Source organism: Podarcis filfolensis (assembly GCF_964270895.1).
Source record: "Podarcis filfolensis genome assembly, chromosome: 5".
Classification (NCBI taxonomy): Eukaryota; Metazoa; Chordata; class Lepidosauria; order Squamata; family Lacertidae; genus Podarcis; species Podarcis filfolensis.
The window spans coordinates 92,344,667-92,364,928 of record NC_139608.1 but is presented as its reverse complement, the minus strand read 5'-3'; the positions used below and the strand labels follow the sequence as shown (position 1 = coordinate 92,364,928).

The 20,262-nt window shown below is 45.0% G+C and overlaps 1 protein-coding gene and 1 long non-coding RNA gene across 15 annotated transcripts in view; one reads left to right on the top strand and one right to left on the bottom strand.

Moving 5' to 3' along the window:
- Positions 1–20,262, top strand: part of LOC310763592 — a 190,215-nt gene that overhangs the window by 33,445 nt on the left and 136,508 nt on the right. The window contains exon 1 of one of the 3 annotated variants that reach the window (XR_014548692.1): positions 15,003–15,761. The exons of the other annotated variants lie outside the window; for them this stretch is intronic. This is a non-coding gene — a long non-coding RNA (uncharacterized lncRNA). Of the gene's footprint in view, positions 1–15,002; positions 15,762–20,262 lie in introns of those variants that run through there. 3 annotated transcript variants of the gene reach the window in all.
- The window catches only part of CTBP1 (C-terminal binding protein 1), a 54,795-nt gene that overhangs the window by 19,270 nt on the left and 15,263 nt on the right, over positions 1–20,262 (bottom strand). For 5 of the 12 annotated variants that reach the window (XM_083615858.1, XM_083615854.1, XM_083615855.1 and 2 more), the window contains exons 2-4: positions 14,913–14,995; positions 11,123–11,343; positions 3,736–3,890 (exon numbers count right to left, since the gene is read on the bottom strand). In XM_083615858.1, the coding sequence (XP_083471984.1) occupies positions 3,736–3,890; positions 11,123–11,129 (162 nt within the window). In that variant the 5' untranslated portion in view covers positions 11,130–11,343; positions 14,913–14,995. Of the gene's footprint in view, positions 1–3,735; positions 3,891–11,122; positions 11,344–14,912; positions 14,996–17,708; positions 18,356–20,262 lie in introns of those variants that run through there. The other 7 variants (XM_083615857.1, XM_083615852.1, XM_083615851.1 and 4 more) reach the window with 4 other exon arrangements.

Below are 20,262 nucleotides of genomic sequence, written 5' to 3'. Positions count from 1 at the left end.
TATATTTTGGGGGAGCTCCCATGCTATACTTTCCTTTGCTTTTCTGAAACAAGCTGTAGGCTTTCTTCAGCCTCTGGGTGCAGCTAAAGTTGGCAGCCAAAAGAAGAGGCAGAGGAGAACTTCTGTTGAAGAATGGAGAGCAGACATAGGTGTGCATTAAGCCTAGCAGCCAATCCTATTCATCTCTTCTGTATCTGTGCACAGTGGCTGCAGCAACAGTGTGATGGGAACAAGGTGGAATTGTTGTTTAGTTGTTGAGTCGTGTCTGACTCTTCGTGACCCCCTGGACCAGAGCACGCCAGGCACTCCTGTCTTCCACTGCCTCCCGCAGTTTGGTCAAACTCATGCTGATAGCTTCGAGAACACTGTCCAACCATCTCGTCCTCTGTCTTCCCCTTCTCCTTGTGCCCTCCATCTTTCCCAACATCAGGGTCTTTTCCAGGGAGTCTTCTCTTCTCATGAGGTGGCCAAAGTATTGGAGCCTCAGCTTCAGGATCTGTCCTTCCAGTGAGCACTCAGGGCTGATTTCCTTCAGAATGGATAGGTTTGATCTTCTTACAGTCCATGGGACTCTCAAGAGTCTCCTCCAGCACCAGAATTCAAAAGCATCAATTCTTTGGCGATCAGGAAAGGGTATTTAGCAGCAACTGTGTTAGTGGAGCTGGAAGTGAGTCTATTGTCTACACCCCAGCATTGCAGGGGGTTGGTCTAGACATGATTCCTTCCAACTCTACAATTCTACGACTTTGAAGCAGCGTCTTGTCTGAGAGGCCACGATTTCCTGCACACATACCCCTGCCCGCCCAAATAAAAAAGCTAGGTAGGAGAAATAGTGCAGAGCTGAACATTCTCCCTTCACTGAATTAGAAAACTGAATGTGCTTATCTTCAGGAAAAATGAGGTCTGACCTATGGTAACCTTGGATTTAAAGGTCAGTCGCCCATATTGGAGTGGAAACATTTGAGTGTTTCTGACGAGCTACAATCTGAAGCAAGTTATCCTGTGAGATGCTGCCAACATCTCTGGTGAAATCTTCCATCTATTAGAGGAAACAAACCTGACATTTCTCTGAAAAGGTCAGCCATTAGCAGTTTATAGAAATTACACTAATTTATTTGGTAGGGAACCATTTTTTTTTTAAATGAGACCTCACAGATAGATCCAAATCTATAGTTCAATACTAGTTCAAATTTATTCTGCAGAGACACTGGCCATTTATGTGTTGGGCTGTTCAAAAAAGCAAATGTTTAGCGTTCTTGCAACACATTTCATATGTTTAAAAAATCTACACTGTCCCAATGGCCTCTAAGAAACTCTCCGCAAGGCCAGCAATGCTATAAATCGAGGTGGGTCTTATTTTCAGCCTGAGGGCAACTTTCTTCTTCAAAGGCAAGCTTCTGGGAGTTGCAGGCTAGTGGTGAGCAGTGCCAAAGGCAAAAAAAGGGACACAGAAGCACCATGCGGCGCTGATATTTGTAGAGTGGGCTATATTCCAGCCATACAGAAGCCATAGGTTTATAAACACAAAACCCCATTTCCATCCTCTATCCAGGCAAGTAAGGTAAAGGTAAAGGGACCCCTGACCATTAGGTCCAGTCGTGACCAACTCTGGGGTTGCGGCGCTCATCTCACTTTATTGGCCGAGGGAGCCGGCGTACAGCTTCCAGGTCATGTGGCCAGCATGACTAAGCCGCTTCTGGCAAACCAGAGCAGTGCACGGAAACGCCGTTTACCTTCCTGCCGGAGCGGTACCTATTTATCTACTTGCACTTTGACGTGCTTTCGAACTGCTAGGTTGGCAGGAGCAGGGACCGAGCAACAGGAGCTCACCCCATCGCGGGGTTTCGAACCGCCAACCTTCTGATCGGCAAGTCCTAGGCTCTGTGGTTTAACCCACAGCGCCACCCACGTCCCTTTTATCCAGGCAAGTAACAGGCCCTAATCACAGTTCAGGAATGCATTCCAGGCAAGCAAATGCACTACAAGAGGGTGCTGAGAGTGGCTGTGGCCTGAGGAGAATAGAATAGAACAGAACAGAACAGAACAGAACAGAACAGAACAGAATAGAATAGAATAGAATTTATTATTTATACCCCGCCCATCTGGCTGGGTTTCCCCAGCCACTCTGGGCAGCTTCCACGAAAGCATTAAAATACAGTAGTCTGTTAAATATTAAAAGCTTCCCTAAAGAGGGCTGCCTTCAGATGTCTTCTAAAAATCTGGTAGTTGTTCTTCTCTTTGACATCTGGTGGGAGGGCGTTCCACAGGGCGGGTGCCACTACCAAGAAGGCCCTCTGCCTGGTTCCCTGTAACCGAAAAGGCCAGGAACTGGTACAGAGGGGTGCATTTGGCCTCTGGGTCCCCGTCCCTGAAATCATTCAAGCACATGCACGACTCCTGGAAGACCTAGAGGGATCATCAACAAAGCAGACTTTCTGGTTTTGCACTCATAACCCCTAGCTCAGTTTAGAACCCTTCTCCTGTTATTGTTGCAAATGGTTGGAGCAATCACCAAACCAACCAACCAACTAGGAAAGAAAGCATCTGGTACTGGCAGCTGGTAGCCAGCAGGGCTGGTTTCCCCAGTCTGAAAGGGTATGCCACCAGAGCCAGGATATCTGAGTCCTAAATATTTACAGTCGTACCTTAGATCCCAAATGCCTTGGTACTCAGACATTTTGTCTCCCAAACACCCGGAAGGGACTGCTCCCGTTTGCAAACTATTTTTGGAAGCCAAACGTCCGGCAGGGCTTCCGATTGGCTGCAAGAGCTTCCTGCAGCCAATCAGAAGCCGCGCTTTGGTTTCCGAACGTTTCGGAAGTCGAACGGGCTCCCGGAAAGGATACGTTCCAAGGTACGCCTGTATTAGTTAAGCTTAAGGTCAGGCTTCCTCAACCTCGGCCCTCCAGATGTTTTGAGACTACAATTCCCAGCATCCCTGACCACTGGTCCTGCTAGCTAGGGATCATGGGAGTTGTAGGTCAAAAACATCTGGAGGGCCGAGGTTGAGGACGCCTGCTTAAGGTTGTTGTTGTTTTTTACCATGTTTGAGATTTGCCAGGATGGACACAGTGCAGGGCTGTATACTCCTCTGCGCATTATCTGTAAAACAGCTTGCCATTTCAGATTATCCTTTCGGGTGCCATGCAGAATATGGGGAAAGTGGTAGTGGTACATGGTGTTCACAATACCGTATTTTTCGCTCTATAGGACACTTTTTCCCCTCCAAAAATGAAGGGGAAATGTGTATGCATCCTATGGAGCGAATGCAGGCTCCTTGGCTTCAGCGATAGCAATGCGAAGCCTCCGAAGCACAGAGGGAGAGCTCCCCTCACGCTCCGGAGGCTTCGGGTTGCTTTCGCTGAAGCCGCCTGAAGCCCCTGGAGCGCAGAGGGAACTCCTGCTGCGCTCCGAAGGCTTGCAGATAGCTGCTTGAAGAGCGAGAGGGGTTGGTGCACACTGGTCCCTCTTCCTCTCCAGGCTTCACTTCGCTGGAGAGGCGCTGCACAGTTTTCCCTCTCTGCGCAGCGCCCCTTCAGCGAAGCGGGAGGAGAAATGGAAGGGGCTCCGTTTCTCCTCCCGCTTCGCTGAAGGGGCGCTGAGAGAGGGGGAGAATTTTTTTTTTCCTGTTCTCCCCCTCCTATGGTCCGGTGCATTCTATGGTCCGGTGCGTCCTATAGAGTGAAAAATACGGTGCTTCCTAGACGGGTAATTTAAATAAATGTTCAGCTGCACCTTTTCATGAATTTCTTGCGTGGACTGTGCATCGCAAAACGCAACAGTGGCGACGTCCTTCAGGATTGGCATTTCCACTGTGCAGTCCCGGCCATCCAGCAGTGCTACCAAGGGACGCGGGTGCATGGGCCCATTCATGATTGGTGGTCGAATGCCTGAAACAAAAAGGGGAAACGGTGTTTTATACACATACTAAGTTACATCTCCAAGTGAAATAACGTAAACAAAATATCTTTCTTGAACAGCTTACGGGTCATCAGAAGTAATGACCAGGGGTGGCAGAGAGACTGAATTCTGGCTAGCTGAAGCGAAGAAAAAAGGTATAGTGGTACCTCGGGTTAAGTACTTAATTCGTTCCGGAGGTCCGTACTTAACCTGAAACTGTTCTTAACCTGAAGCACCACTTTAGCTAATGGGGCCTCCTGCTGCTGCCGCGCTGCCGGAACACGATTTCTGTTCTCATCCTGAAGCAAAGTTCTTAACCTGAAGTACTATTTCTGGGTTATCGGAGTCTGTAACCTGAAGCGTATGTAACCTGAAGCGTATGTAACCCAAGGCACCACTGTAGTCGCTGGCAGACCTTTAAAAGCGACTTCTTTTGAAGCCATATGAGAAAATGGAAAGAATAGAATCACCTCAAATCCCAGACTACGTACTTCAGGATAATGAAATTGCAAAGACACGATACAAAGAGTCACCAAGAATATTCTCTTGTTGCACTTATTACATGTACAGAGTTACTCGCCCCCAGTGCCGGATTTACGTACAGTGGATGCTCGGGTTGCAAACGTGATCCGTGCGGGAGGCACATTCGCAACCCACAGCGTCCGCAACCTGCAGCGCCGCGTCTGCACACGAGCGGGTTGCGATTCGGCACTTCTGCGCATAGCGCGACTTAGTGCTTCTGCGCATGTGTGAGCGCCGAAACCCAGAAGTAACCCGTTCCGGTACTTCCGGGTTTCGGCGTGTCCATAACCCAAAAACGCGCAACCTGAAGCGTCTGTAACCTGAGTCATGCCTATATAACCAAAACAAGCTATAGCTTAGGGCCCCACTCTCTTGGGGGTCTGAAAAAATTTAAAGGGAAAAAACCCTGGATGTACATTTCCGAAATAGAAGATAAAAAACAAATAAAATAAAATTACTTTGATAAAATACATATTTTGTTACAAGCAAATGGCTTTAGATACCTATTAGGTCCATAAATTACCAAATAGCATATAAAGGTAAAGGGACCCCTGACCATTAGGTCCAGTCGTGACCGACTCTGGGGTTGCGGCGCTCATCTCGCTTTATTGGCCGAGGGAGCCGGCGTACAGCTTCTGGGTCGTGTGGCCAGTAGGACTAAGCCACTTCTGGCGAACCAGAGCAGCACACGGAAATGCCGTTTACCTTCCCGCTGGAGTGGTACCTATTTATCTACTTGCACTTTGACGTGCTTTCGAACTGCTAGGTTGGCAGGAGCAGGGACCGAGCAACGGGAGCTCACCCCGTTGCGGGGATTCAAACCGCCGACCTTCTGATTGGCAAGTCCTAGGCTCTGTGGTTTAACCCACAGCGCCACCAGCGTCCCTCCATATAGCATATATTCAACACAAAAAACAGCGGCAATTTGTTGTTGACAAAGGACAGCTGGACATAGAAAGGGCCCCATTACCTTCAGTAGCTTAGGGCCTCATCAAACCTAAACCCAGCCCTGCTCTCCCCAACAGCTGGAGAACTAAAAATTCCCTTCAGGTGACTAGATATTGAAACATTGCCCATAATGGCACATGCGGGCAAGCAGGCTAGGGACTTGGGTGGACTTATTTACAAGCCCCGTAATAAAGAGATGCTTCAGCTCTTGTAAATGATATTTTAGTAAGATTCCTGTCATGAGAGATTACCTAGTCGTTATTTAACACTCACTGCCCTCCCCCAAAACCCACAGACATACTTTGCCGCACAATAAGCTGGCATACATGAAGAAAAATGAATAACCAAAGAGGACAATTGGTGATATTCCTGTTTGTGGTTATATTACATTTAATTAGTGAAGACTATTCACTTTAAAAGCTTCATTTTGAATTCTTATGACCAGAGGGGAGATTTTCCTGCAGTGCTATAATGCACTGATCTGTGGCACTACGATATAAAACCAGCCTAATTAAATAAGAACAAAATTTATTTTGCTTATTTGTAAAAAGAAAGAATACTCCAGGCACAAGCGGTTTTATGAGTCTTCTACAATCACACTCTGATAGGGAAAAAGCAGGTATGGTTGATGAAGCTTACGGAACAAGAGGCAACAGATGGTCAGAATCAGCCCCGCACCCAACCATGTCCAACTTTCCCAATTTCATTGAGCTCCTGAGAATAACAGAATCATAGAACTGTAGAGTTGGAAGAGACCCTGAGGATCATCTAGTCCAACCCCCCGAAATGCAGGAATATGCATCTATCCCATCCGGGGATCAAACCTGCAACCTTGGCATTCTCAGCACCAACCGAGGAAGACACCCATGCACAAATTCAACAGGGCTTTGTTTGTTTTGTTGCTATGATGTTAACGTTGTTTTATAGATATGAATGCTGTCGTGCTTTGTGAATCTTATACTATGATTTTTGGTGTAACTGTGATGTTTAGCTTATTTTTCAGTTGTTTTGTTAATAGTGTTACACAGATGGTAAATTGTTTTATTTGTGATTTGTGAATGTTTTACTGATGATTTGCTCAGTATTCTATACAATTTATGCTGTATTCGTGATGTTCCATTATGTTATTTTTATCTTTTGTTTGTAAGCTGCTTTGGGATTTATTTGAATAAGAAGCAGCATAGAGATATTATAATAATAATAATAATAATAATAATAATAATAATAATAATAATAATAACCTCAACCAGACATGAAGCCAAGTGAGCAGAGCTAGTTCCTCAATCTGTCTTTCCCAGAGCTAGGTTTGGGGAATTTTTTCAACATAGTTTCAGTTTAATATAGTGCAAACATGCAATTCTGGGTTAAGCAGAGCTAATAATGGATTCTTAACAGTGTTTTCGGAACCTAGTTAGCTGTCCAGATTTGACGGCTGTTAAGATACCTGGGCAAACCTTGTAAATGCGATTCGTATTCTGCAATTTGTCATGTTTAGGATGGGCAACACATGTGAATGACCAAGAAGCCTTCTGTCAAACGTATGTCTGTTTCCCAAATATCCCAAGAGTTCAATTTACAATAAAGACGACTTATGATTCAATATAGGCTAATGCCTGGGATATGCATGAGGGTAAGTGGGGGACAAAGCGCTGCAGCTCTTTTCTCTTCCGAGCATTAAAGGTAAAGGTAAAGGTAAAGGTAAAGGTAAAGGTAAAGGTAAAGGGACCCCTGACCATTAGGTCCAGTCGTGGCTGACTCTGGGGTTGCGGCGCTCATCTCGCTTTATTGACCGAGGGAGCCGGCATACAGCTTCCGGGTCATGTGGCCAGCATGACTAAGCCGCTTCTGGCAAACCAGAGCAGCGCACAGAATTGTCGTTTACCTTCCCGCTGGAGCGGTACCTATTTATCTACTTGCACTTTGACGTGCTTTGGAACTGCTAGGTTGGCAGGAGCTGGGACTGAGCAATGGGAGCTCACCCCGTCGCAGGGATTCGAACCGCCAGCCTTCTGATCAGCATACCCAAGGGACTCAGTGGTTTAGATCACAGCGCCACCCGCATCCAAGCATTACAGTCCATTAAAAGCAAAAGGGACACCCAGCCAACACCCTGGGGAAGGTCTCTCTCTCTCTCTCTCTCTCTCACACACACACACTCACACACACACAATTACTGAGTTTTGTTCACAGTCATTCAGGTAAGAAGTCCCGCAAAGATCTGTGGAACAGACAGCATCATGGAAAGTTGCATGTCACAGGCTCTAGTCTAAGACCGTCCAGACACATTGAACTTACAAACAGCAACATGGAGGATACAGGCTGCCTAAGAAACAGCTGCCTTCAGTAGCAGAATCACAGTGCTATCAGTAAGAATGGACAGTGCTGGAGAACCATAAGGGACACAGGAATAACTTACGGCCCAAGAGCCTAGCAATAATGCAGCCATTCAAAACTAAAACCCAGGGTTTTAACGGCTGACGAACGAATCTAAAATACGGAACCCAGTTAGAATGATGCTCCCCTTTGTCTCCCTCTCGCTCTGAAAGGAGGTTGTGGTGTCAATCAGAGCGACCCACCTGTTGAGGACCAACAATATAGCTATTGCAGACTTGTGCAAAACGGAGAAAGGCAAGTTCAAATCCCACCTCTGACAGTGTGCATCCTTGAATATCTCTGTATCTCTTAGTCCATCCTATCCCTCAGGGTTGTTACTATTCTGCAACCCTTGGGCTACAGTGGGGATGGGGAATCTGCAGCCCCCCAGATATCCTTCGACTACATCTTTCATCAGCCCTCGGCAGCATGATGGGAGTTGTAGTCCAGCAACATTTAGAGGACCAAATCATCATCCCTGGGTGATTCGTTTTCTCAGAAGCAGAAAGAAGGGAAAAGAATCTGGGTACCGTTGCTCAGTCCCTGCTCCTGCCAGCCTAGCAGTTCGAAAGCACGCCAGTGCAAGTAGATAAATAGGTACCACTCCAGCGGGAAGGTAAACAGCGTTTCCGTGCACTGCTCTAGTTTGCCAGAAGCGGCTTAGTCCTGCTGGCCACATGACCCGGAAGCTGTACACCGGCTCCCTCGGCCAGTAAAGCGAGATGAGCGCCGCAACCCCAGAGTCGGCCACGACTGGACCTAATGGTCAGGGGTCCCTTTACCTTTACTCATTCACAACTGACAAATTTAAACCTGGGTTTGTCTAGCACCAGGGTTGCCGAAAAGAGCACAAAGAATGTAACAGGTTCTCTCCATGAAACAGGTTACCACTTTTCTTAACATAAACCTTGTAAATAGCCACAAACCTATACAGGGAAGCTTCTGCAAAGTGGAAAGGACTTGCATAGTTTCTCCTCCCCCCCCCCAGGTTATCAGTGTGCCATTAATTCCTAATCTAAGTAATATACTGGGAAATGAGGCTAGTGCGTTTTTTGTGGGAAACTTTCCTCACACAATTCTCCACTGCGTCAATCTCTCCATGCCCCACTCCCAGCGCAAATATTTTCTCCATACTGTGGTTCTTTTCTTTAAAAGAAAAACTGATTAAATACAAATCCCAATTTGCTCCCCTTTCTCTATCCACTTTCTCCATGCCAGGCTGAATTGTATAAACTTCTATCGTGTTGCCTCTCACTTTTCTCTAAAACTGAAAAGTCCCAAAAAAGTCCCTTTCTGCCCTTCATCGTTTTGCTGGCCTTTTTCCCTGAAACTTTTCCAGCTCCTTTTTGAGAAGAGGCGACCAGAACTGTATATAGTTTTGTATAATGGCATTAAGATATTGGCAATTTTATTTCTGATTCCTTTCCCTAACAATCCCCAGAATGGAATTTTCCCTTTTCACAGCTGCCACATCCTGGGCTGACGTCTTCATCAAGTTACACAAATTATGCGAACAATCTTGCACAAAGCTGTGGGCTTCTGTTCTACTGCATCCCTTGTGGTTGTAGTAGCCATGAGCAGAGCTGAAACATCTGCTTCTAATGTTAAACTAACCACAATCCCATATTATTTTACATTTGAACTCTGGGAACTGTAGTTCACTTAAGCCAGAAGTGGCCCAACTGCCCCCCTTGGCCTAATCTCATGGGCATGGGGGGGATGAGATAGAAGAGGGAGGACTAAATTGAGAGAGGAAAAGGTTTAGGTTACAGTGGTGAGACTGCTATACAGTGGTACCTCGGGTTAAGTACTTAATTTGTTCCGGAGGTCCGTTCTTAACCTGAAACTGTTCTTAACCTGAAGCACCACTTTAGCTAATGGGGCCTCCTGCTGCTGCCGCGCCACCGGAGCATGATTTCTGTTCTCATCCTGAAGCAAAGTTCTTAACCTGAAGCACTATTTCTGGGTTAGTGGAGTCTGTAACCTGAAGCATATGTAACCTGAAGCGTATGTAACCTGAGGTACCACTGTATGAGCCAAGATGGAAAGACGCAACCCTACTCCGCTATAAAAGAATGGCCGTTAAAACTACTGGAATTGGCTGAGATGGCAAAGTTAACATGTTTAATTAAGAGAAAAATCATTACGGACATTTGTTAAGGATTGGAATTTTCTTATGGACTTTTTTGCTTGGAAGAGAAAATGAACTTGTAATATCTGGATTTGAAGACTGAAAAAAGACTGGTTTATAGAAGGTAGAATGGTTCAGTGTTAAAAACTGAGATAGGAAAATTGGAAGCTAAATGGCACCTTAAACCGAGTTTATGGGCACAGCAACGGAATGTCCAGGCACACTTTTTTATAAGAATACAAAGCTGAAAATGAATAAACTGCAGCTAAAATAATATGTTCGTTTTTCACATGGCCCAGTCCTTCTCCTGCCCACCCCCCTAATATTCTTAAGAGGGTCTCTTCTCCAGTCTTCAGAGAAAGATTGCCCTTTCCTTCCACTCTGCAGTTTTAATCTGAAATCTTCGGCGCAGTACTGCGCCCAGAGCTCAGAAACTGCTTGCCCTAATGAAATTCCCTGTTGCAAAATGCGCCTAGAACAAGGGGAGTTTTGAACACTAGAACTGGTTGGGTCTTAAAGAATGAATATCATATGTAGCTGCAGGACAGAGAGCCAGAAGTCCTTTAATTTTCTTCTTTATCCTTTAGTTTTTTCTTTCTTTTCCTTTTCTCTTGCTTTCTGTTTCCTTGGGATTCTCCTCTCCTTGTCTTTTCTTCCTTCTGACTTTGTTCTCTTTTAGACTAAGCAGCTGCTTTATCTCTGTGTATCGTACAAAGATACTTTATAATGGGGGGGTTGTTTTTGTAGATCTTTGAATAAGTATCAATACATTTATATATTTGTTAAGAGAAAGGAAATGGGGGGGGCACAATCACTTTTGGCTCCAAAGCCCCCAAACAAAATTACCCCAAGGGAATGTGGCACTTGACAAAAAACCATTTCCCACTGCTGGTTTCAATTATAGCCAGTGAGGAAAATTAACCACGGATTTATCCTCATTTTTTGAACAAACCAGTTTGAACTAACCAGAGTTCCTCTATGTTCAGACGTAGCAGGGAGCTCCAGTAAGCGTAGGGTTGGGTCTGAAAAGTCCTCAACACAACAATGGCCATAAATAGGATGCAGATCAAACCCTCACTGCAACACAACTTGCAAGAACCGAAAATTAAATTAAATTAAGAATAGAACTTTAGCCACAAGCAAGCATTTAAGTTTCCATAGCTGGACAAGCATTTCCTTAAAAAGAAAGTCAAAGTTGATTAAAAACAGTTGTAAGCTAGTTCCAGAGTTCTAGGAACCCCTACCAACCTGACATTTCTTAAACTGGGTTTCAGTTTCAGAGTCATTAATTCCACTTCTCAGCTATTTACAATCTTCAGTGCTGGAAGTCAACACAGCAACCTGTCATTTGATCCTCCTTCTCATGTCTTTAATTTTTCTTTCAGCCTCCTGCAATCTTGAACCAAAGCTTTTAAAACTTCTTATCCACTGTGCAAGCTCTGTATCTTGGGCTCGGGTTCAAATTTTTACTAAAAAATTAAAAAACAAACAAAAAAAATACAGTAAGACAACATTAAGGGTCTGACAACTGCAAAAGCCAGCAAGTTCAAACTTAAAAAGTTCTCACTGAATCTACTTTCCAACTGCAAATGAGCAGAACAGGAAGACAAATTAAGTGATGATGGTAACATGGCATTTAGCTCAGGCATAGGCAAATTCCGACCCTCCAGATGTTTGGGACTACAATTCCCATCATCCCTAGCTAACAGGACCAGTGGTCAGGGATAATGGGAATTGTAGTCCCAAACATCTGGAGGGCCGGAGTTTGCCTATGCCTGGTTTAGTCCCTGCTGCTTTAGGTTAAGTTAACACCTATCCACAGAGTGAGCTAATTCCCAGCCCCCAATGACCCCTGAATTTTTGAATTGTATTGATATTGATGCTGCATTTTATGTTGTATTTTATGCTGTTTTTAAGTTGCATTTTAATCAATGTTTTATATTTGCTGTTAGCCTCCCTGAGCCCGGTTTTTAAACCAGGAAGGGCGGGTTATAAATAAAAATTTGTTGTTGTTCTTCTTCTTCTTCTTCTTCTTATTATTATTATTATTGAAGACAAAATTTAGAAACAACAACACACACACTTTTTCATGTTGGTCGAAGATTGTTGCCAGTGCACTTGAGCCTACCTTCTAGAAGGAAAGCAGAAAGGAAAACAGTGCAAGGCAAGAACGGCTGAATGGCCCACACTCACCAAGAGGAGCAAACTGTGATTGACAGCAGAGGGTGGCATTAGCTTATGTTATCATCTGAAAAGCAATTTATTTGTAAGGTCTGTAGAACACATTTGGGAGGAGCAACAGCGATGTTTAAAAATGACGTAGTGGGTGCATGTGTGTACGTTTATAAATATATACAACTCAACAGGATATATATGGAGGGGCTGGGTAGCGATTTCATAAATGCACTAAAACGTGCCGTACGAACTGGGAGGAACGTAAAGATACAGCACATGACCTTCGTAAGTTTACTGCAGCTGTAGGAACTAAAGATCCAGTGAGAAGGCTTAACTTTGAATTTCCTGTACATAGGGAATGAAGTTAAACCAGGCATAGGCAAACTCCGGGCCTCCAGATGTTTGGGACTACAATTCCCATCATCCCTGACCACTGGTCCTGTTAGCTAGGGGTGATGGGAATTGTAGTCCCAAACATCTGGAGGCCCGGAGTTTGCCTATGCCTGAGTTAAACCCTTAATGTCTTCCAAATGTATTTTTAATTATGTATCTAACAATGCAATTATTAAACAGCCTTTAGTCTACTGACCACTGATGAAGCAGAACACTAGCACAGCCCTACCATCCATGTGTTTATGATCCAAGGGTAATATTTAACCACTCTCACATTCTTTTGCAGTGTTTAGGGCACTGTCAGCCCATTCAAGATATTCTGCAAACCGTCCTACTGTTAACCATTTAACAGATTAAAAAAAAAAACAAAACTTTTCTTGATATGTGATATTTAGTAAAAATCAAGGACAAGAACAATTTTCCATCAATATACAGGGACGGCCCAAAACATTTTGGCACCTGAGATAAACCACAAAATTGTGCCAGGGAAGTAAGAGTGAGTGGAATTACAATAAATTTTGTGGGCTCATAGCAATGATTTTATTTTCTGATACAGAACAGATAAATCAACAATTTCCTGAAGCAAAACCTCTTCACAACAAAACTCCCACCACACCTTGATCTGACGATAGCAACCCCTATGCCCTGCTATTGCTTAGTTTCAATGCAGCACACTGGATGGTTTTATTATATTTTATTATATTCTGATTACATTCTAAACAGTGCATTGAAGGCATAATTGCAAGGCTCTTTAGCAAATGTTTTAGGCGCTATTCTAAATATTTAAAATTTGAATATTGAAAATCATATGCTTTTTTTTTTTAAAAAAAGTTGTTTTCTCTAAATAATAGCACAAATCCAGAGGGAGATAGGCTGCAATCCTACTACATTTCAACCACGGTATCCTACCATCTAGGAGGGTTGGGAATTGGACTTCCTCTTGAGCCATGTCCAGAAAGTGGTAATGGCAGGTTGGTATATGGACCCCTGTATGCTCAGGGCTCTGTCCTCTTCCCCCATGCTTTTTAATATCTATATGAAACTGCTGGGAGAGATCATCAGGAGGGTTAGGCTGGGTGTCCACCAATATGTGGATGATACCCAGCTCCAGCTCTGGTTTTAATCGGAACCAGTGAAGGCAGTGAACATCCTGTGTGAGTGTCTGGAGATGGTTGGAGGGTGGTCAATGGATTGAGGTTGAATCCCAACAATACAGAATTACTGTTTCTGGGAGACAGGGGGCGGGCAGGTGTGAGGGACTCCCTGGTCCTGAAAGGGGCAACTGTGCCCCTAAAGAACCAGGTGCACAGCCTTGGGGTCATTTTGGACTCACAGCTGTCCATGGAGGCGCAGGTCAATTCTGTGTCCAGGGCAGCTGTCTACCAACTCCACCTGGTACGCAGGCTGAGACCCTACCTGCTTGCACACTGTTTCGCCAGAGTGATACAAGCTCTGGTTATCTTCTGCTTTAACTACTGCAATGCGCTCTATGTGGGGCTATCTTTGAAGGCGACTCGGAAACTATCGCAGCTGCCAGACTGGTGACTGGGAGCAGCCACTGGGACCATATAACACAGTTTCTGAAAGATCTACTTTGGCTCCCGGTGTGTTTCCGAGCACAATTCAAAGTGTTGGTACTAACCTTTAAAGCCCTAAATGGCCTCGGCTCTGTATACCTGAAGAAGCATCTTCACCTCATTGTTCAGCCTAGACCCTGAGGTCCAGCTCTGAGGGCCTCCTGACAGTTCCCTCAGTGTGAGAAGTGGGAACCAGGCAGAGGGCCTTCTCGGTAGTGGCACCTCTGTGTGAAATATGCGAGCTTATCTCAGTAAATATGAATAGGATTATATGGTTATATTAAGTTCCATTGAAATTAGGTAAAAGGTAAAGGTACCCCTGCCCGTACGGGCCAGTCGTGTCCGACTCTAGGGTTGTGCGCCCATCTCACTTAAGAGGCCGGGGGCCAGCGCTGTCCGGAGACACTTCCGAGTCACGTGGCCAGCGTGACGAAGCTGCTCTGGCGAGCCAGCGCAGCACACAGAAACGCCGTTTACCTTCCCGCTATAAAGCGGTACCTATTTATCTACTTGCACTTAAGAGTGCTTTCAAACTGCTAGGTGAGCAGGAGCAGGGACCGAGCAATGGGCGCTCACCCCACCGCGGAGATTCGAACCTCCGACCATATGATTGGCAAGTCCTAGGCGCTGAGGTTTTACCCACAGCGCCACCCGCGTCCCTTCCATTGAAATTAATGGGGCATAAATTAGTTGCAACTAACTGGTCCTATTGCTTTGAGTAACTTTCTCTGGATTTGGCCAATATAATTTCAACCCATGTCTGAATGGAATGAAATGCACAATTTTAAATTTTAAATTGATTTGTACGCCACTTCTCCACAGACCACTATAATTACATTGCTGACTGCATCCCTCTGCAAATCCATGATTTGTAGGCCCAACATTTGACCTACCTTTCATTTTCTAACATCTGTTTGCAAAGTCCAAAGAATTTTTTTCTTTTTTCCTCAAAACAAATGCTTGAATTCTCCTTTTTCTGAAAAATATATAAATGCCAAAAAAAAGCACAACACTTATGAGTGACCCTATAAATTACAAACCAGCAAGTGTGTGAAATGAAGGGTAACATAACAGAACGGAGTCCCATGTATTCACTTCTATAGAAGTTATCGTGCACAAATGTCTTAGGATTCTTAATCTTCATAATCTTCCTTGTGGGCACTGCCTTTTCCAGAGGCTGGATTTTAGTTTAACATGCAATGAACTATGGGGTTTTTTGTTTTGAAATTAACATGCATTATGCAAACATTTAAAAACAAATACTTTTTAGAGATGGCAGTGCTGGCACAAAACATATGCTAGACACTTAGAAAAGTCTTGCACTCCTACTTGTAATATGTTCCCTGTGATCCCTTAATTTCACCCCACTAGGCTACCAATTCTTCCAAGCACCTGAAGGTTGTAAATCATTTATCATTTGCTGCTTATACGTCTGGGTGCTTTAAAAACAATGATAACCTGGGTGAATCTCTTATTCCAAGTACCGTATTTTTTGCTCTATATGACTCACTTTTTCCCTCCTAAAAAGTAAGGGGAAATGTGTGTGCGTCTTATGGAGCGAATGAAGGCTGCACAGCTATCCCAGAAGCCAGAACAGCAAGAGGGATTGCTGCTTTCACTGCGCAGCGATCCCTCTTGTTGTTCTGGCTTCTGAGATTCAGAATATTTTTTTTTCTTGTTTTCCTCCTCCAAAAACGAGATGTGTCTTATGGTCTGGTGCGTCTTATAGAGCGAAAAATACGGTGGTTGTTTAAAGCGCTCCAGATGTTAGCTTTCTCTTTTGCAAAAGCTCCACAAAACGTAGGAAAACAGCTAACGGACAAGATACTTGTTGTTACGGAGCCTAGGAGGTACTTGATGGTTTCGCCCCGACACTGACCCTGTCATTGTGTTCATGTTAGCAGCAAGCAACAGGCACAGTTGACACCTGTCTTGTGAGTGTCTGCCATGCAAGTTGCCTGCAAAGGCACTTTGATGACTGGATAAAGCAGACATCTGGGAGTGCCCCTGAATTAATATGTGCAAATGTGTTCTAAGTATGTCTGCATAGGATCCAATGTAATTCTCTGCCTGGTGGCTCATTTCTGTACCTAAGAAACAGGGGGTTCGACTGCATGAGCCCTGGAAGCAAATCCCAACTCTACAAGTCTATGGCTCTATCTCATGGGTAGGCAACCTAAGGCCTGGGGGCCGAATACAGCCCAATCACCTTCTAAATCTGGCCCACGGACGGTCCGGGAATCAACGTGTTTTTACACGAGTAGAATGTGTGCTTTTATTTAAAATGCATCTCTGGGTTATTTGTGGGGCATAGGAATTTGTTCATTCCCCCCCCCCCAAAATATAGTCTGGCCTCCAAGGTCAGAGGGACAGTGGACCGGCCCCCTACTGAAAAAGTTTGTTGATCCCTATTCTATCTGCTTTCAGGATTTAAAACGAAACATTGAGAGGGTAGCACAGAGCAGAGATGGCCAACTGAATGCCCGTAGCTGCCAGGTTGGCGGCCCTTGTGTTGTTGTTGTTTTTTGGAACTAGAAGTCGCTTCCGTCACACTTTTCTGAATTTGTGGGTGGTCAATGGGTGGGTACATGACTGTGTGTGCATGACTGAGAGGGATTTGCTTGGGCAGAGAGAGGGAGAGGGGGCTGTGTAGTTTGTCACTATGCAAAGTGTGAAAGTGTGTACGCGTGAGAGAGAAATTGTGTGTCTGGGTTTGTGTGGTATCTGAAGAAGTGTGCATGCACACGAAAGCTCATAGCAAGAACTAACTTAGTTGGTCTTTAAGGTGCTACTGGAAGGAAAAAAAATTTTTTTGTTTTGGGTTTGTGTGTGTGTGTTTTTCCCCTGGAACTGGAGAATATTCCCTGTTCTTTGAGAGCAACAGTGTGTGTGTGTGTGTGTGTGTGTGTGTGTGTGTGTGTGTGTAAGTAAAAAAACAATATTGTGTGGTGTACACAAATCAGGACCAGTAGGACACAGACTACTTCCCACGACAAGCATGAGGTAGCTCAATGACTGTAAAAAGGTAAAGGTAAAGGACCCCTGACAGTTAAGACCAGTCGCGAACAACTCTGCTCATCTCGCTTTACTGGCCGAGGGAGCCGGTGTTTGTCTGCAGACAGTTTTTCCGGGTCATGGCGAAACCAGAGCAGCGCACGGAAACGCTGTTTACCTTCCTGCCGGAGCGGTATCTATTTATCTACTTGCACTTTGACATGCTTTCGAAATGCTAGGTTGGCAAGAGCTGGGACCGAGCAACAGGAGCTCACCCTGTCGCGGGGATTTGAACCACCGACCTTCCGATTAGCAAGCCATGAGCTCAGTGGTTTAGACCACAGTGCCACCCGAGTCAATGACTGTACTCTTATCTAATTTAGTAATGCCATGCCCCGCATTTGTGACTGGCACCCAAAGCATTCTCAAAATTCACAATGTGCCCACCGGTCCAAAAAAAGTTTGCGACTCCCGACACAGAGCTGCACAACACACAATACCATGCAGGAGAACACTCTTGTAAGGTTTCTTCTGCCATCCCACTAAAATATGGAAAACACTACAAAGGCATTTATCACTGCAAGTAAGGAGAAGTCAAGGTCTACTGATCCTCTGAAAGGTCAGCTCAGATCTCCAATCTACTTGCACAGATTTTTGAATAAAAGACTGAAAAGCACAAGTATAATTTTACTTACATTTATGTTTTGGCTAACATACGGCCACATGAAAGCAGGGTCTCTTCAAGGATATTCCAAATTCCTTCCCAAATTTTTCAGATAAATAGCACAAAGGAACCAAGAAGAGATAAATAAAAAGAAGCAAAGCTTTCCCCTCTATTGCCAACGAAAGAAGAGGGCATGACTTTCATATATCCGTACCCGTCAATCACTGCACTCTTTTTGTTTCTGTTGGCATCATTTCCTAAAAACCGGCGCTCATCCTATCACCTCAGAACAAGTTCGAACACACCTTGAACAGAGGGTTGGGTTTTTTTTAAAAAAAAATGAATAACTTTAAACATATTGAACTATTTGTTTTCACTGTGAGGAATAATGGCATCCACCAACTATTCAGAAAAGGGAATTAAGTCCCCACCTGCTCAACCCTTTTCCCGTCAATCAGCTGATTTGAATAATGACAGCTACACTGTAATGCCTGAAACGGATTCAGACATACAAACTGGTTCTAGAGCTGCACAGTTCGATCAGGGTCTACATCTGGGTTTCTACATCCATGACTCTAGCAGAAATCCTAGGGAGCAGTGGAATGGTATCTTGAAGGATCATATTATTATTACACAGGCCAATCCTAGCTTGTTTTACAAAAAAACAAATAAAAACAAGCCGAGTACGTCATCTGCGTTTTCCCAAAATCAAACCCGTTCTGTACTTCTGATTTTGAGCGGCACATTCGGAAGCCACCTCAGAGCTAATTCGTCTGATCTGAGGGAGACAAACTTTCCTTTTCTTGAGACATCAACTTCTGACGGTTTTCTCTGTAGTAAAGCTTTCACTGTGATTCATCTCCCCCTTAGCTAAACTTGCTATTTGTGGCAGAATAGATAAAAAGAAAAATGTTACGTTTAAAATCATCCAGTATCCCCCCCCATTAGTCCCCGATGCCATCTGAGCCTATTAAAATCACTTACAGCCCAGCTTTCCGAAGCTTTCTGTGATTAAGTGCTAGAGGTTATTCTTGTGAAACTGGGCCCTGCAATGCTGCAAATCAAAGCAAGTGGGGTAGAAATGGCAACCATGTACGAAATGGAAACGCACTAGAATTTACTATGGAACAGCCTTTGTAAGCATAAAGGTAAAGGTAAAGGGACCCCTGACCATTAGGTCCAGTCGTGGCCGACTCTGGGGTTGCGGCGCTCATCTCGCTTTATTGGCCGAGGGAGCCAGCGTACAGGTCATGTGGCCAGCTTGAGTAAGCCACTTCTGGCGAACCAGAGCAGCACACGGAAACGCCGTTTACCTTCCCACCAGAGTGGTACCTATTTATCTACTTGCACTTTGACGTGCTTTCAAACTGCTAGGTTGGCAGGAGCAGGGACCGAGCAACGGGAGCTCACCCCGTCGCGGGGATTCGAACCGCCGACCTTCTGATTGGCAAGTCCTAGGCTCTGTGGTTTAACCCACAGCGCCACCCGCGTCCCACTTTGTATGCGTTTGTAAGCATAGTGCCCTCCAAATGTTTTGGACTGTAATTCCCATCTTCCCCCATCAACCACAGCCACCAAGGGTCAGGCCTGATGGGAGCCCTGGATGGCACCAGGTTGACGGAGGCTGCTGTCGTATGCGCCATCTAATCGCTGTTTGAAATTAGCCAGGCGCCAGGCGCATTTTGCACCTGGCTATCAGCCTTTTGTAGCCAAGTGATGATACCTGGGCGCCAGAATGAATTTCAGGAACCAAAATGCTTTTTCTGTGCAATCTGAGCAGGAGTGGTGAACAACGTTCTAGTTAACTGTTGTCGCTTCTCTTCACTTACCCCACCCCACTGCCCTGCTAAAAGTTATGAAGAATATTCTTACATTATGAATGGTTCCCGTCGCCATTAAGAAAAAGAGGTCAGAATAATAGTCAATATGTAAGTGGGCTGTCCCTGGATCAAGTGACTTTTCTTCTTTAAGTTCTCAAAGTTCTTAAAGGTAAAGGGACCCCTGACCATTAGGTCCAGTCGTGACCGACTCTGGGGTTGCGGCGCTCATCTCGCTTTATTCGCCGAGGGAGGGGGGTCAGGGGTCCCTTTACCTTTACTTTAATTGGAATTCTTTGATCTGCATGAGCCCTGATCAGCAATTTCCCACATGTAAAAGAAGGTGGGGAGGGGGGAGAACGCTGCTGACCACATCCCTACGTCACATGCACTACATTGGCCCTGCCTTTGCACAAACAGCTATGGTTCTATGTGGTTGTGCATCCTCATCCCCACACAATGGACATTTAGAGAAGGTCTGGCTTCTCCATATTCCATTCAGACACCTTCGGTTCAGTGTTGACTTTTAAGTAGACTTCCATAGGCACCTCCCCACTTGCGCCCAATCAGCACAAGCACACAAGCGCAACCCCTGGCACCACCACTGTTTTCAGCACTGAAAGGGGACGGGACAGACTTGCATGCGCCCTGACATGTGCAGTGGTTGGGAACAGAAGCCCCACATAAGCAGAGATTCCCCCCCCCCCCTTTAACCTTTTGCCTGGTAGCCACAAGCAACAAGGAATCCCATGCAAGCGAGTTTGCTGG